Source organism: Hyla sarda, chromosome 2 (assembly GCF_029499605.1).
Source record: "Hyla sarda isolate aHylSar1 chromosome 2, aHylSar1.hap1, whole genome shotgun sequence".
Lineage (NCBI taxonomy): Eukaryota > Metazoa > Chordata > Amphibia > Anura > Hylidae > Hyla > Hyla sarda.
The window spans coordinates 365,094,464-365,112,554 of NC_079190.1; the positions used below are offsets into that span (position 1 = coordinate 365,094,464).

Consider the following 18,091-nt stretch of genomic DNA (forward strand, 5'->3'; position numbering starts at 1 on the left):
TCCCTTGTCACTTTTTTGAAAAAACATCGCGATTGAAGAAGCTACAGGGCAAAACTGATCACCACAATCCAGATAAGAATTGGTTAACCAAACACTCCCTAAAAGGCAATTACCCTTGCAGGTCTTGTTCACACTGCACACATTTACATTCAGGGAATGCCATAAGGCTAGGAGGCTGAAATCACCAAATCACTGAGTTAATTACTTGCAGATCCACGTTCGTTGTTTATGCCTTGATTTGCCCTTGTGGCAGATTTTATGTGGGCAAGACCATTGAGAGAGCATGTTCAGAGAGCATGTCCGCTCTATTAGAACCGCGGTTGGGGCTCCCAGGTTTATTGCCCACATGAATCAGGTGCATAATGGAAGCTATGACGGCCTTAAGGGTCTAGTACTAGAAACAATTCCACCCCTCCATAATGAAGGAGACCGCAGCAAAGTCCTGCTTCAGCGAGAAGCTCGCTGGATTGTACAACTGAACGGCACCAGTAATTTTGGGTTGGATGACCAAAATGAGTTTGGCACTTTTTTGTGACTAACTTATTGTTGTATCACTTTATTTCCTTATTGTAACTGTCACTGTTTATCATTTCTTAATGTTTTCATCACATGATGATCATGTGACCGCACACACAGTCACCTGACCAGGTTGTTCACCAGGCTGCTAGGCGACCGCTCGGCGCCGCCTCTATGAATACGGGGGCGGTGCCGGCGGAAGTCATTCCAGCTAGAGGAAGTGCGCTAGTCGCATGAAACAACTTGTTCCGGTCTTCCCCGTCCTCCACCGCAGCTCCCCCGCCTGCTGCCTGCATCATGTCAACTAGACCTGAATAAAGACCTGCTTGGCGAGTGCGGCCTCCTTTCGTGTACTCTGTTTGGCATTGTTCTTTTAGGTATTGTTGGGAGCCCAGTAGTCTAATGTACTTTGGGAAAAAGCATTAAAAAAGTGGAAATATGCTATTCATTTAACTAGAAAAATACTTTAGATATTCCAGAAAACATGCTTATGCTTACTGAAATGTTATAGTTCAGCACTGTATATCTATGTATATGGGAGGCAACCAATTTTTATTGTATGTAATGTTTCCCAATAAGGCACTTCATGCCCCTTCAGGGCACTTTAGCTAATCCTTTCTGTATTATTTCCTTATTGTAAACAGTGTTTTCTGTTTGACACTTCTTATTGAGAATTGTTGAAAATCAATACAAGTTTTATTTAAAAAAAAAATAGACATCCCTATGAATTCTATTTATTAGATCAGTGGGGATTAAGGGGGAGATTTATCAAAACCTGTCCAGAGGAAAAGTTGCGCAGTTGCCCATAGCAACCAATCAGATCGCTTCTTTCAGTTTGCAGAGGCCTCGTTAAAAATGAAAGAAGCGATCTGATTGGTTGCTATGGGCAACTCAGCAACTTTTCCTCTGGACAGGTTTTGATAAATCTCCCCCTAAACTCCTAGAATCTCTGCCAATCAGCTGATTAAAGGGCTTGCTGCACTGCTTACCCTTTAGGACCCATTCACACTACTGAATTTCCACCAGAAAAATTGCATTGTTATCTATGGAGAGGGTGCATGTTTGCACAATCCTACTGCCGGTGGTTTTGGCATCACCTGCTCCAGAAAAAATCTCTGCCAGGGCAGAAATTCAGCGGTGTGGATTGGCCCTTACTGATACAATAATACAGCTCAGTTCAACTCAAGTGAATGGAACTGAGGTGTAATGTCAAGCCCAGTCACTACAAAAAGTGTTAATATTACACTGCACATGCTGAAGTGCCGTGGCCCCTGTAATCAGGTGACTGGCAGAGGTGACAAGGGTGATGATAGTATTTTTATGTTTAATATTTTATTTATTGTTTTATAGCAGACACACATGGAAAATCATACCTCTGCTTCAAGAACACTACACTGCTGGCATCCTTCCTTTATTTTCCGTTTTAAAGATCTGTTCTACGAAAAAAAATATAACAAAATCTGCATTTATCAGAGTTTTATCTTTCATGGTATATTCTAAACAGCTGATGAGTTTTCTTCTAATTTCTTAAGTATCTACAATTTGTATAATAGTAATTTAGTTGATTAATATGTTTTAGGCTATGTGCACACACAGTATTTTTAGCTTTATTTTGGGCCTTATTTTGGTCAGTATTATTATCAAAACCTGGAGTTGGTCCAAAACACAGACAAAAAGGTGAAAATCTTCCATTATAGTTTTTCTCTATGTCAGTTGCACTCCTAGATTTGGCTAAAAATACTGACCACAATAAAGACAAAATACTGTAAGTTTCCGAAAGGGGAAATAACAAGTTCCACTAGATTGTGCCAACTAGTTGTGGCCTATGTGGTAGAGCCCATACAGGGAAAATCAACAAAATTCACAGAAAAAGTATCCACATGTTAGGACTATTGTCACGATGCCGGCTGGCAGGTAGTGGATCCTCTGTGCCAGAGAGGGATTGGCGTGGACCGTGCTAGTGGACCGGTTCTAAGCCACTACTGGTTTTCACCAGAGCCCGCCGCAAAGCGGGATGGTCTTGCTGCGGCGGTAGTGACCAGGTCGTATCCACTAGCAACGGCTCACCTCTCTGGCTGCTGAAGATAGGCGCGGTACAAGGGAGTAGGCAAAAGCAAGGTCGGACGTAGCAGAAGGTCGGGGCAGGCAGCAAGGATCGTAGTCAGGGGCAACGGCAGAAGGTCTGGAAACACAGGCAAGGAACACACAAGGAACGCTTTCACTGGCACTAAGGCAACAAGATCCGGCAAGGGAGTGCAGGGGAAGTGAGGTGATATAGGGAAGTGCACAGGTGAACACACTAATTGGGACCACTGCGCCAATCAGCGGCGCAGTGGCCCTTTAAATCGCAGAGACCCGGCGCGCGCGCGCCCTAGGGAGCGGGGCCGCGCGCGCCGGGACAGAACAGACGGAGAGCGAGTCAGGTAGGGGAGCCGGGGTGCGCATCGCGAGCGGGCGCTACCCGCATCGCGAATCGCATCCCGGCTGGCAGCGGAATCGCAGCGCCCCGGGTCAGAGGACGTGACCGGAGCGCTGCCGCGGGGAGAGTGAAGCGAGCGCTCCGGGGAGGAGCGGGGACCCGGAGCGCTCGGCGTAACAGTACCCCCCCCCCTTGGGTCTCCCCCTCTTCTTAGAGCCTGAGAACCTGAGGAGCAGACTTTTGTCTAGGATGTTGTCCTCAGGTTCCCAGGATCTCTCTTCAGGACCACAACCCTCCCAGTCCACTAAAAAAAAATTTTTCCCTCTGACCTTTTTGGCAGCTAAAATTTCTTTGACCGAGAAGATGTCCGAGGAGCCAGAAACAGGAGTGGGAGGAACAGATTTGGGAGAAAAACGGTTGAGGATGAGTGGTTTGAGAAGAGAGACGTGAAAGGCATTAGGGATACGAAGAGAGGGAGGAAGAAGAAGTTTATAAGAGACAGGATTAATTTGACACAAAATTTTGAAAGGACCAAGATAGCGTGGTCCCAACTTGTAGCTAGGGACACGGAAGCGGACATATTTAGCGGAGAGCCATACCTTGTCTCCAGGGGAAAAAACGGGGGGAGCTCTTCTTTTCTTATCCGCGAACTTCTTCATGCGTGATGAAGCCTGTAAGAGAGAATTTTGGGTCTCTCTCCATATGATGGAAAGGTCACGAGAAATTTCATCCACAGCGGGCAGACCAGAGGGCAAGGGAGTAGGGAGGGGGGGAAGAGGGTGACGGCCGTACACCACGAAAAATGGGGATTTGGAGGAAGACTCAGAGACCCTGAAGTTATACGAGAATTCGGCCCATGGGAGGAGATCTGCCCAGTCATCCTGGCGGGAGGAAACAAAATGTCGCAAATAATCACCCAAGATCTGGTTAATCCTTTCTACTTGTCCATTGGACTGGGGATGATATGCAGAAGAAAAATTTAATTTAATCTTGAGTTGTTTACAGAGAGCCCTCCAGAATTTAGACACGAATTGGACGCCTCTATCCGAGACAATCTGCGTAGGCAACCCGTGAAGACGAAAAATGTGTACAAAAAATTGTTTAGCCAACTGAGGCGCAGAAGGAAGACCAGGAAGAGGGATGAAATGTGCCATTTTGGAGAATCGATCAACGACCACCCAAATAACAGTGTTGCCACGGGAAGGGGGTAAATCAGTAATAAAATCCATACCAATCAGAGACCAAGGCTGTTCGGGGACAGGCAGAGGATGAAGAAAACCAGCGGGCTTCTGGCGAGGAGTCTTATCCCGGGCACAGATAGTGCAGGCTCGCACAAAGTCCACAACATCCGTCTCCAGAGTCGGCCACCAATAGAAGCGGGAGATGAGTTGCACAGATTTCTTGATACCCGCATGACCTGCGAGATGGGAGGAGTGACCCCATTTGAGGATTCCGAGGCGTTGGCGAGGAGAAACAAAGGTCTTTCCTGGAGGAGTCTGCCTGATGGAGGCAGGAGAAGTGGAGATCAGGCAGTCAGGTGGAATGATGTGTTGCGGAGAGAGTTCAACTTCTGAGGCATCCGAGGAACGAGAGAGAGCATCGGCCCTAATGTTCTTATCGGCAGGACGAAAGTGAATCTCAAAATTAAATCGGGCAAAGAACAGAGACCACCGGGCCTGGCGAGGATTCAGCCGTTGGGCAGACTGGAGGTAGGAGAGGTTCTTGTGGTCGGTGTAGATAATAACAGGAGAACTTGATCCCTCCAGCAGATGCCTCCATTCCTCAAGTGCTAATTTAATGGCTAGAAGCTCTCGATCCCCGATGGAGTAGTTCCTCTCCGCTGGAGAGAAGGTCCTAGAGAAAAAACCACAAGTGACAGCATGCCCGGAAGAATTTTTTTGTAGAAGAACAGCTCCAGCTCCCACTGAGGAGGCATCAACCTCCAATAGGAAGGGTTTGGAAGGGTCAGGTCTGGAGAGGACGGGAGCCGAAGAAAAGGCAGACTTGAGTCGTTTAAAGGCGTCTTCTGCTTGAGGAGGCCAGGACTTGGGATCAGCATTTTTTTTGGTTAAAGCCACGATAGGAGCCACAATGGTAGAAAAATGTGGAATAAATTGCCTGTAATAATTGGCGAACCCCAAAAAGCGTTGGATAGCACGGAGTCCGGAGGGGCGTGGCCAATCTAAGACGGCAGAGAGTTTGTCTGGATCCATCTGTAGTCCCTGGCCAGAGACCAAATATCCTAGAAAAGGAAGAGATTGGCATTCAAACAGACATTTCTCAATTTTGGCATAGAGTTGGTTGTCACGAAGTCTCTGAAGAACCATACGGACATGCTGGCGGTGTTCTTCTAGATTGGCAGAAAAAATTAGGATATCGTCCAGATATACAACAACACAGGAGTATAACAGATCACGAAAAATTTCATTGACAAAGTCTTGGAAGACGGCAGGGGCGTTGCACAGTCCAAAGGGCATGACCAGATACTCAAAGTGTCCATCTCTGGTGTTAAATGCCGTTTTCCACTCGTCCCCCTCTCTGATGCGGATGAGGTTATAGGCGCCTCTTAAGTCCAATTTAGTGAAGATGTGGGCACCTTGGAGGCGATCAAAGAGTTCAGAGATGAGGGGTAAGGGGTAGCGGTTCTTAACCGTGATTTTATTAAGACCGCGGTAGTCAATGCAAGGACGTAGGGAGCCATCTTTTTTGGACACAAAGAAAAATCCGGCTCCGGCAGGAGAGGAGGATTTACGGATAAAGCCCTTTTTTAGATTCTCCTGGACGTATTCGGACATGGCAAGAGTCTCTGGGGCAGAGAGAGGATAAATTCTGCCCCGGGGTGGAGTAGTGCCCGGGAGGAGGTCGATAGGGCAATCATAAGGCCTGTGAGGAGGTAGAGTCTCAGCTTGTTTTTTGCAGAAAACATCCGTGAAGTCCATATAGGCCTTAGGGAGACCGGTTAGTGGAGGAACCACAGAGTTACGGCAAGGGTTACTGGGAACCGGTTTTAGACAGTTCTTGGAACAAGAGGACCCCCAAGTCTTGATCTCCCCAGTGGACCAATCCAGGGTAGGGGAATGAAGTTGAAGCCAGGGAAGTCCAAGGAGAATTTCCGAGGTGCAATTGGGGAGGACCAAAAGTTCAATCCTCTCATGATGAGATCCGATGCTCATAAGAAGGGGCTCCGTGCGGAAACGTATGGTACAGTCCAATCTTTCATTATTTACACAATTGATGTAGAGGGGTCTGGCGAGACTGGTCACCGGGATGTTGAACCTGTTGACGAGAGAGGCCAAAATAAAATTTCCTGCAGATCCTGAGTCCAAGAAGGCCACTGTAGAGAAGGAGAAGGCAGAGGCAGACATCCGCACAGGCACAGTAAGACGTGGAGAAGCAGAGTAGACATCAAGGACTGTCTCACCTTTGTGCGGAGTCAGCGTACGTCTTTCCAGGCGGGGAGGACGGATAGGACAATCTCTTAGGAAGTGTTCGGTACTAGCACAGTACAGGCAGAGGTTCTCCATACGGCGTCGTGTCCTCTCTTGAGGTGTCAGGCGAGACCGGTCGACCTGCATAGCCTCCACGGCGGGAGGCACAGGAACAGATTGCAGGGGACCAGAGGAGAGAGGAGCCGAGGAGGAGAAACGCCTCGTGCGAACAGAGTCCATATCTTGGCGGAGTTCCTGACGCCTTTCGGAAAAACGCATGTCAATGCGAGTGGCTAGGTGAATAAGTTCATGTAGATTAGCAGGAATTTCTCGTGCGGCCAGAACATCTTTAATGTTGCTGGATAGGCCTTTTTTGAAGGTCGCGCAGAGGGCCTCATTATTCCAGGACAATTCTGAAGCAAGAGTACGGAATTGTACGGCATACTCGCCAACGGAAGAATTACCCTGGACCAGGTTCAACAGGGCAGTCTCAGCAGAAGAGGCTCGGGCAGGTTCCTCAAAGACACTTCGGATTTCCGAGAAGAAGGAGTGTACAGAGGCAGTGACGGGGTCATTGCGGTCCCAGAGCGGTGTGGCCCATGACAGGGCTTTTCCGGACAGAAGGCTGACTACGAAAGCCACCTTAGACCTTTCAGTGGGAAACAGGTCCGACATCATCTCCAGATGCAGGGAACATTGGGAAAGAAAGCCACGGCAAAACTTAGAGTCCCCATCAAATTTATCCGGCAAGGATAAGCGTATCCCAGGAGCGGCCACTCGCTGCGGAGGAGGTGCAGGAGCTGGCGGAGGAGATGACTGCTGAAGCTGTGGTAGTAACTGTTGTAGCATAACGGTCAGTTGAGACAGCTGTTGGCCTTGTTGCGCTATCTGTTGTGACTGCTGGGCGACCATCGTGGTGAGGTCAGCGACAACTGGCAGAGGAACTTCAGCGGGATCCATGGCCGGATCTACTGTCACGATGCCGGCTGGCAGGTAGTGGATCCTCTGTGCCAGAGAGGGATTGGCGTGGACCGTGCTAGTGGACCGGTTCTAAGCCACTACTGGTTTTCACCAGAGCCCGCCGCAAAGCGGGATGGTCTTGCTGCGGCGGTAGTGACCAGGTCGTATCCACTAGCAACGGCTCACCTCTCTGGCTGCTGAAGATAGGCGCGGTACAAGGGAGTAGGCAAAAGCAAGGTCGGACGTAGCAGAAGGTCGGGGCAGGCAGCAAGGATCGTAGTCAGGGGCAACGGCAGAAGGTCTGGAAACACAGGCAAGGAACACACAAGGAACGCTTTCACTGGCACTAAGGCAACAAGATCCGGCAAGGGAGTGCAGGGGAAGTGAGGTGATATAGGGAAGTGCACAGGTGAACACACTAATTGGGACCACTGCGCCAATCAGCGGCGCAGTGGCCCTTTAAATCGCAGAGACCCGGCGCGCGCGCGCCCTAGGGAGCGGGGCCGCGCGCGCCGGGACAGAACAGACGGAGAGCGAGTCAGGTAGGGGAGCCGGGGTGCGCATCGCGAGCGGGCGCTACCCGCATCGCGAATCGCATCCCGGCTGGCAGCGGAATCGCAGCGCCCCGGGTCAGAGGACGTGACCGGAGCGCTGCCGCGGGGAGAGTGAAGCGAGCGCTCCGGGGAGGAGCGGGGACCCGGAGCGCTCGGCGTAACAACTATTTATAGATTAACAAAAAAACTTAGCTTTTATTATTAACTCCTCTTAAAATAGAGTCCAGGTAACACACAAGACAACATATAAATGGCCCAATGATTCATAGTCCAAACCAATTAGAAGAAATAGATAGACAATGGGGGAAGTAAATACATGTTTAAGAGAGAAAAGGGAGATAGACCCACCGGCAGGGCCAGACTTCTACAAGCAGGGCCAGACTGGCCTACCGGGACACCAGGTATTTTCCCAGTAGGCCTCTGGGTTCCAGTGCATGAGCGACGTCATCATGCACCGAAGCACAGACAGGAGGATATGACCAGAGGAGAGGCCATGCTGCGGACTCTGTGGTAGCCAGGTTAGCATCTTCTGCTAGTATTATTGCCTATGGTGGGCTTTGGTTACTACTATTACTACCTATTTGAGGCTGCTATTAATACTACCCATAGTGGGCATCTGCTGCTAATATTACTACCTATGGGGGGCTGCTACTATTGCTACCTATTAGGGGCTGCTGCTACTATTACTACCTGTGAGGGGCTTCTGCTGCTAATATTACTACCTATACAGCACAGTTGTTGCTACTGTTACTACCTAAAGGGGGCTGCTACCATTACTACCTATAGGGGGCTGCTACTACTATTTCAAGGAGTTGCTGCTGTTGGTACTATTACTATCTAACAGACACTGCTAGTATTACTACCTAAAAGAGGGGTGTGCTGCTATTATTACTACCTAAGAGGGTGTACTGCTGCTACTAGTGCTGTTTAAATGGGGCTGCTACTATTACTGCCTAAAGGGGGCTGCTGCTTCTATTACTGCCTAACAGGGCTGCTGCTACTAATACCAAAAATAAGTTGCTGATACTACTACCTTTAAGGGGGGCTGCTGCTAACACAAAAAAAAGGTGGGCTGCTACTAGTATATATGGGGACTGCAACTATACGGGGAGGCTGTATCTATATAGATGGGACTGCCATCAGGGAGAAAATCTCTACTTATAGGGGGCTGCTATGCCTACAAGGAGTAACTATCTACTGAGGACAGCTATCTATATGGGAACCTACCTACAGGAGGCACCTGCAAAATGGGGAAAACCATGTGAAGGAACCTGTCTACCTACTGGAGTTTCCCCAATCCACTTATCTACCCACTCTACTGTTTAGGACACTAAGAGGTTGATTATTTCTGCATAGAGCACTATAAGTGCTGGAAATAGGAGCCTAAAATGTTTGTCTGGCAGGTTTGTCTGGCAGCGTTCTGAACATAATGTTCAGAACGCCGGGTGCTTGCCTGGAGATCGTGGTGGGGGTCTTAGTGGCTGGAGCCCCGCAATCAGACATCTTATCATCTATCCTTTGGATAGGGGATAAGATGTCTAGCAGCGGAGTACCACTTTAATGCTAAGACAGAATTCTCCCCAGTAGGGAAGAGGACCCATCTGCAGACAATCCTGTTTCAGGGTGTTGCCCCTCTTCAGTAGTGTTGCTCGCGAATATTCGCAATTCGAATTTTATTCGCGAATATCGCATATTCGCGAATTCACGAATATTCGCGAATATAGCGCTATATATTCGTAATTACGAATATTCGTTTTTTTTTTTTTCACAGTAAACATCACAGTGATCACCCCTCTCTGCTTCCAGCTTATGTGGTGTAAGAAGGCTCTAATACTACTGTGTGAGACTGGTGTGTGAATTTTCACATATGCGAAAGTTTGCATATGCTAATTTTCGCTGACATTGATTTTTGTATATGCAAATTTTCGCATATGTTAATTTTCGCACACGCGAATATTCGCATATGCGAAAATAAAACGAGAACATTACGAATATGCGAATATTCGCGAATATGACGAATATTCGTCCATATATTCGCGAATATTCGCGAATTCGAATATGGCCTATGCCGCTCAACACTACTCTTCAGTACAGAGCAGGGTGTTCTGGTTTGGCGGGTAAGAGATCTGTCACCTTAGCACTAGGGATAAGTACCCTCCTTGAGGAGGCACCATTTGTAGTATGTGGAGATTTAAAGGCAATTAGCACTCCACTGGGCGTTCTGGGAAAAGGAATATGCAAAGCAGCTGAATCAGACTACCTTCACAGGTATCATTTCCTAAACATAAGTTTTTAGCTCCAGGTATGGAATTTCAGAAATGGAATTGGATTTAAAGGAGTTCTTTAGTGAAAGATAACTTATCCTCTATTCAAAGGATAGGGGATAAGTTATAGATCACGAGGGGTCAAAGCGGTCGGACCCCCCCCCCATGCTCTCCTGAACAGGGCCCCGGCAGTCTGCTGGACGGGGGTGTACAGACCCACGCATGGAGCGGCGCCCAACGCACCCCCTCCATGTATCCCATAGAGATACATGAAGGGGGTGTGTCAGCTTCGTGCGGGGGGTTGAAACACCTGCTTCCAGCAGACTGTTTGGCCCAGTTCAGGAGAGCACGGGGGGTCTTAGCGATTGGACTCCCCACAATCTATAACTTATCCCCTATCTTTTGGATAGGGGATAAGTTATTTTTCACTGCACTACTCCTTTAATGCCAAGCCGCAATTCTCCCGATCTGCAGACAGTGCTGTTTCGGGGTGTTGCCCCTAGTCAGTACAGAGGTGTTCGAGCTTGGTTGGTAAGAGGCCTGTCACTTAGGCAAAAGTGGCAAGTACCCTATTATACCCAAATATGATTGACATTTAGCCTCTCCCTTTTGTGTCTCCACCTTTATATAGCCAAACTCCAGCGTTGGACCCCTTCATCTCTGCTTCCTCCCAGCACTGGCCGTAACCACAGGTGGCTCCACTTACTCCAGCCCTGGACACTACCTCCATTCTGAGCCCTCACCATCTCCCTGCCTCCATTCTCCTGCGTTCCCCTGCTGTCCCCGTGGCGACTCCTCTGCCTGCTTGGCTGCCTAAGCAGCAAAAGGTCTCAGAGAAAAACAAGCTGAATGCTGGGGCACCCTTTTTTCACTCCTCATAGGGCCTCTCCTTCCCAGACGGAGACCCCTGCCCCCCCCTGCTGAGGCCCCCGGAGACCCCTGCCCCCCCTCCGATTCTGAATTGGACTGTTTTAGGGTACCTAGCCCTTCTGGAAGGCCACAGTTTCTGAAGTCCTGGAGACCAGCAGAGCAGAAATCTCTATTCTCAGGTATGACCTGCTACATGTCTCTGACAGGGTGGAGGCGCTAGAAGGAGACCACGACTCCCCCAGTGCATGTATTAATCAATTGCAATTCACTTTGGTCTTCCAAATTGAGCTACTCAGCGACCTTTACTGCCATGTTATCATCTAGACATCCATGGCAAGCGTAACAATATCAGTCCGTTGCCTTCCAGAGGCAACCCATGATGAGGACCTTTCAGTCACCCCTGAAGCTATTTTGAATCTTATCCTTAGAAAACTGGCCTCTCATAAAATTAAGTTGGATAGGGCTCACTGAGCACCCTTCCTAAAGAATTCCTCCGGTGTACCCCAGGATTTTGTTTGATGTGTACTCAATTTTACCCTGAAGGAAGCAATCATGGCTTAGGCTTGGAATCTTCACAACTTTGTACTTGATGGGACTAGACTCTAGCTTTTCTCTGACCTATCCTGGATCACCCTATGAAAATGGAGAATGCTGAAGCCCCTTTTTACCATGCTCAGAAATCACCAGGCCACCTACCGCTGGAACTTTCCCTTTGTCTTGACAGCCTGCAGGGATAAACACTTTGCTGTGCTTCGCTGCTTTTCAGACCTCTCGTCCTTTTGTTCCGCTCTGGACATTCCGGTTCCTATCTGAGGCGATGAGCTACCTCCTTTTTCTAGACTGCTACTTTAAGTTATACTCCCTTCCATCCCAGTTTTCATCTGATCCGGCTGAGCATGATCTATCCTTGCAATCCTACCTGACTAATTGCTTCTTGCCGACTCTGTCTTTGGCCGATTGGGAGTCTCTTAGTAATCAAATTACCTCGGACCAAGTCCTTGACATGAGTAAGTCCTTGTCGTCGAGCCGCTTGCCTGGACTTGATAATTTTACGTACCTGTATTATAAGACATTAGCCCTGCAACTGTTCCCTAAACTTGTTCCCCTATTTAATTATTTTATGGATGGTTCTGGGACCCCTCAATTGTCCCTCTATTCCAGTGCTCCTCAATTATTTTCTGTAATCCCCCCCCCCCCCCCCTAGGAAGAAGAAAACATTTTGCGCCCCCTGCGCGACTGTAAATAGTATCATTTGTCTATAAAATTGTTATGAGTACACCTCTGCATAACACTGTATCCTTATTAATGTATATGAGGCTCTGTACACTGACAAAAAGCAGGGCTCTGTACACTGACAACAAGCAGGGCTCTGTACACTGACAACAAGCAGGGCTCTGTACACTAACAACAAGCAGGGCTTTGTACACTGACAACAAGCAGGGCTCTGTACAGTGACAACAAGCAGGGCTCTGTACAGTGACAACAAGCAGGGCTCTGTACAGTGACAACAAGCAGGGCTCTGTACAGTGACAACAAGCAGGGCTCTGTACACTGACAACAAGCGGGGCTCTGTACACTGACAACAAACAGGGCTCTGTACACTGACAACAAGCGGGGCTCTGTACACTGACAACAAGCTGGGCTCTGTACACTGACAACAAGCAGGGCTCTGTACACTGACAACAAGCAGGGATCTTTACATGGAGGACAAGCAGGGATCTTTCCATGGAGGACAAGCAGGGATCTGTACCTGAGGACAAGCAGGGCCTGTACGAGAGAGAGCAGGGCGGCGGGCGCACTGCTCGGTGGCACAGTGAACTCCGACATGGTGGGCTGCTGCGCTTAGACGTGAGGTCACGTCACCTCACGTCTGAACGTAGCAGCGCGCCATGCCAGTGTTCAAAGCACCTCTCCCAGGCAGCCACACTGACAACCCAGAGCCGTAAGTAAGATCCAGCCGTAGAGTTGCTAGGCAACCGACGCCGTGTGCGACAGTATTTGCCGAGGTCAAGCGAGCTCCCCTTCACGGAGCGTCGTGTCCCACTATTTGAGAAGCACTGCTCTATTCCTATATTACCCTCATCATAAACCTGGTAAAGACCTTCATGACTGCATCCGCTATAGGCCTTTGCCTATCCTTTGATAGGCAGGGTTGGCTATTCATGTTTGCTACCCTTCAAAAGTTTGGCATCTCGGGCCAGTACTTAACTGCGCTAAGAGGTCTCTACTCAAATCCTACTGCCCCCACCAGACGTCTGCCAGTTTCTGCCCTGCAACAGGACCAGAGACGTTCGCTGTCCCTGTTAATTTTTGTCATTAGTATTGAGCCTTTTGCCTCTTTGATATAGCTACACCCAGACATTTCTCGTGTCCAGTTGCACAACAGGAAATTTAAGATTCATTTATTTGCGGATAATGTTGTTCTTACCTTTACCCGCCCTTTGAACTCCTTGCCTAATCTATATTGGGTCTTCTAACACTATGGTACCATCTCTGGTTATAAGGTGATCCTCTTTAAAACTGAGGCCATGCCATAAACCCCTCCTCCCACTCAATTAAATGGTCCCCCTCCTCGGCGGTCGCACTTTAACTCCTTTTTCATCTGCATCGCAGCAGGAAAAATGACCACTCTTCCCAAACTACTTTACTACTTCAGAACCCTCCCAGTTGAAGTTCCCCTTGCGGCTTTATGATCCCTTCAGTCCGTGATATTTCGATTTATCTAGGATGCAAAAATACATTGCTTGCCTATGTCGGTGATGATGGCTGATAAATCTATGGGTAGGCTGGCAGTACTGGGTTTAACCAAATACTACCTTCTGGCACATCCTCTCCATCTTGTCTCTTGGTCCTCTTACTATGCCTACAGTAGGTGGATGGAGATTGACAAACTCTGGTTAGCTCTTGTTCACCTGAATTCTTTCCTACGGCCTGCCTTACTCTTGCTGGTGTCTATGGGCAAGCCTCTGGGGCCCATAGTCATCTCCAAATACATATAGGCATACTGTGCTACAAAATTCAAACCCTTCTTCTCCACTACTGTCCTTCCTTTATCATCCTGAACTACCCACCAGGATGACTTCAGAGATGGCGGGGGCTTGGGGCACCTGGACTTTTTTTTTATGCTGATGTCGTGGACATCTTCTCCTGCTCCTTACTGTCCTTTATACAACTGGCGACTAAATATGGACTTCCCACCTCTGAGCCACTCCACTACTTGCAACTGAGACACCACATGGTTATTAAATTGGTGGCTTTTGTACCCACTGAGTTCGAGCAGCTATGTCGCCGGGGCCCAATGGCCAAACGCCTTCTTTCTGGCATCTATTTTTATATTGAATTCTTCTGTAGATGCTAGTGCTCCTTCGCATAGGTATATGAGCCGATGGAAGGAGGTCATGAACTCTAGTATTTTCCTACCGAAGTGGAAGTGAGGGGGAGCAGGCCTCTAAGGCCTCCATCTGCACTGCCTATAAGGAAACCCAGTATAAATTGTTGAAAGGTTGGTGCCATACCCCAGAATTGCTCCACAGGCTGAATGCTGCCATCTCCTCATGATGCTGGTGTTGTAGGGAAGGTGTTGGTTTGACCTATCATATTTTCTAGTCCTGTTTGTTTATCACTGGGTATTGGTCTGAGGTTGAACACCTACTTTCTGCTGTTTTTGCAACCCCTGTTCTCCAAGACCCCAGGGGGGACCTTATCCACCTGTCTTCTGCTTCCTTGGGTAAAAGGCATATGAAGCTTTTGCTGCATATATTGCTAGCTGCCAAGACACTACCCCGTTTCCCTGAAAATAAGACAGTGTCTTATATAAATTTTTGCTCCCAAAGATTGGCTAGGTCTTATTTTCAGGGGATGTCTTATTTTTCCATGAAGAAGAATCCTCCTGTTTGTTGCAGGCCGCCAGCACAGGAAATCTGTACTGTACGCTGTATCCCTATGCCCGGGCTGCAAAAGATAAACAAAATAAACTTTATCTCACCTTCCTATGTCAGTCTCCCGCTCTTCCTGGGGACGGGAACGTCGGGGAGCCATCAGACTTTCACCAGCCGTAGCGATGTTCCGCCTCGGCCAGTGATAGGCTGAGCTCACTGTCATGTAAGAAGCCGGCCAGAGCTCCTTACATGACAGTGAGCTCAGCCTATCACCGGCCGAGGCGGAACATCGCTGCGGCCAGTGATAGTCTGATGGCTCTCCAAAGTTCCCGTCCCCAGAAGCAGGTGAGGCCGGTACCTGACCAACGGGGCAAGGTGAGTTAAAGTTTATTTTGTTTATCTTTTGGAGCCCGGGCATAGGGATACAGCGCACAGTACAGATTTCCAGTGGCCCACAACAAACAGGAGGACGAGGAGGGCAGCACTTGCAGGGGGACGTGATTAGTTCCCCGATGGGGACAGCGCAGCGCTGGGCTGATAATTAATTGGGGGGAGAGAAGCAAAATAGCACTCGCGGGTCACATTTGATTAGTTCCCCGATGCCAGAGAGCCGGCCGCTGCAGCTCACTGGTTGAAAGTGACTGGTACAGAGAGGTCCGACGTTGTGAGGCCTTACATTCAGGGGGCCTTATATTTGGGGTGGCCTTATATCCAGGGGGAGGCCTTATATTTAGCCAGAATGCAAAAGGAACAATAGGGCTTATTTTTGGGGGTCTTATTTTCATTGAAATATGGTAAGTTTTGAAAGAGAACTGCTCCTCCCTTACTACATGACATTCTGGCACCTTTACCACTATCTGGGAACTACAGGACCGCTTCTGTGATTTTTTCCCCCTTGCCCTCTGTGTTGACTGTTTTTGTGCTATTGTTTTCTGTGCTTGCCTTATTTAGATTATTCTGCTTATTTTTTCTTGGAATTCATTGCTTTACCTATCACTAAGTATGCCATCCTTCCAGTAGGTATGCTTACACTATGACTTTGTCTATTGAAACCGCTGCCTATGTTGTAGTCTGGAGTGTGGGACACCTTAGCTTGATTGAGCTTCCCATCCACAGGACAGGTGACAATTTTAGAAACGTTATTATATTTTCATGCTTTACATGAACCACACTTAAAGTACCCCACAATTTTGTGATTCAGCCAGGTGTTGGGTGCAGGGGGAGAAGTGAAGTGACTATATACTAGTCTGTCCCTGTGGCAGTGTGGCAAGGAAAGGGTGTATTTCCTTGGCTCACCCTGCAGAAGCTCTCACCTGCTTCTTAAGTAATGAGGCAGGAGGAAAGGGAGGTGTATATGAGATGGAGACTCAGTTTTATGTGGGCTCTTCCTAGGAGACAGCATGTGGGCTGTAGGGGAGAGACAGAGCCTGCTGAGGAGTACACAGCCCGAGCTATGAGTGGCTCAAAGAGAGTGACAAGAATTGTGAGTAGAAGGTTGCAGGGGACATATGTTTAACCGGCTGAGGGAAGCTCAGCGGTTGATAGTCAGGATAAGCTGATCTGTTTAGTCAGTGACCAGACGGTCTAGGATTTTGTTTTGTTCCTGCTTTTTGTTTATTTCTTTCCCTGCAACCTGTCTAATAAAACTGGCAAGGTGCCAGATTTGCATTATAAGCGTTTGTTTGCTGGTTTATTGAGAAGAAACGCATCCTGTGGCGTGGTCCAGGAAGATCCCAGAGCTAATCCCCAAGACGGATTGTCACAGTCCCCTAGATTTCTACCTCTCCCATAGGTAATGAGGGGACAATCACCCACTAAATTAGAGACTACTTGATCTGTCTGTAAAATAGGCCAATACTGGGTAAGAATATGACAAATATCATTGGCTGCTGCATCAAATGTTGCAATGATGCATACCTGTTTCTTGTTCTGATCCCCTATTTTTGGGAACAAGAAGTTCCCGACGGTTCCTTTTTAATGGCATGGTTATATGCTTGTCTAAGTGTGAATTCTGGATAACCTCTAGCAGCAAATCTATCACAGAGTTCTCATGACTGCTGTCTAAAAGACTGCTTAGAGGAACAGATTCTATGTACACAAAGATATTAGGGGAGTTTTATCAAAACCTCTGCAAAGGAAAAGTGGCCCAGTTGCCCATAGCAACCAATCAGATTGCTTCTTTCATTTTGCAGAGGCCTTGTTAAAAATGAAAGAAGCCAGCTGATTGGTTGTTATGAGCAACTGGGCAACTTTTCCTCTGGACAGGTTTTGATAAATCTCCCCCATTGTCCTTTCGGAATTCTACATATCAATGAAACAGGATGGTGGCTATTCTACATAAGCAAGCTATTGCATTTCTTGCGATCATAATATCCAAAAAACACAGGGAGTCTGTATGAATCTTATGTGTAAAGTACAGACCAATGTTGTTGACATGAAGACTATATACAAAATCCTGTTTCATTGATGGCACTCAGTTTGGCAGTGTTCAAATGGGCCAAAGGGTTATTATCCGTGTAGACAGTGAATGGCGTGGCAGCCAAGTAATCTTTAAACTTCTCAGTTACAGCCCATACTAGGGCGAGGAGTTTCAGCTTGAAGGAGCTGTAGTTGGCATTGTTCTTCTCTGTTCCTTGCAGATTACGGCTGGCATAGGCTATCATTCGCTCTTGCCCTTCTTGGACTTGGGACAGGACAGCTCCCAGACCTTCAAAGCTGGCATCAGTATACAACCGGAACGGCTCACTGTAGACTGGATACGCCAGGATAGGTGGTTCTGTCAACATGTGTTTAAGAGCTCGAAACGCTGTTTCTTGCTCTTCGGCCCATTCAACAGGGAGTCTTCCACTGTAGTTCTCCTTCGCCATACCCCGTAAGAGAGCTGTGAGGGGTTCTGCAAACTGTACAAAGTGGGGAATGAATCGGCGGTAGTAGACGGCAAATCCCAGGATGAGGATGTTAGCAGTGCAAAACCCCAGTCTGACCTTCCCCGCTTTTACTGAGTCAAAAGAAAATTGTGCCCCTGTCCCAGAGCCACTAGGGGCAGAAGCAGGACCCATGCCGCCACCACCACCGGCTCCCGCCCCAGTGTCCACTGCCCTATCAGTTGCTAAAGCCAGTGTTAAAGGGGTACTTCGGTGAAAACCTTTTTTCTTTTAAATCAACTGGTGCCAGAAAGTTACATAGATTTGTAAATTATTTC

General features: G+C 48.2%; 1 protein-coding gene across 7 annotated transcripts in view; it reads right to left on the reverse strand.

Annotated features, from left to right (window-relative positions):
• The window catches only part of SYCP1 (synaptonemal complex protein 1), a 955,469-nt gene that overhangs the window by 223,698 nt on the left and 713,680 nt on the right, over window positions 1–18,091 (reverse strand). For all 7 annotated transcript variants that reach the window (XM_056558361.1, XM_056558359.1, XM_056558362.1 and 4 more), the window contains one exon: window positions 1,890–1,952. In XM_056558361.1, the coding sequence (XP_056414336.1) occupies window positions 1,890–1,952 (63 nt within the window). The remainder of the gene's footprint in view (window positions 1–1,889; window positions 1,953–18,091) is intronic.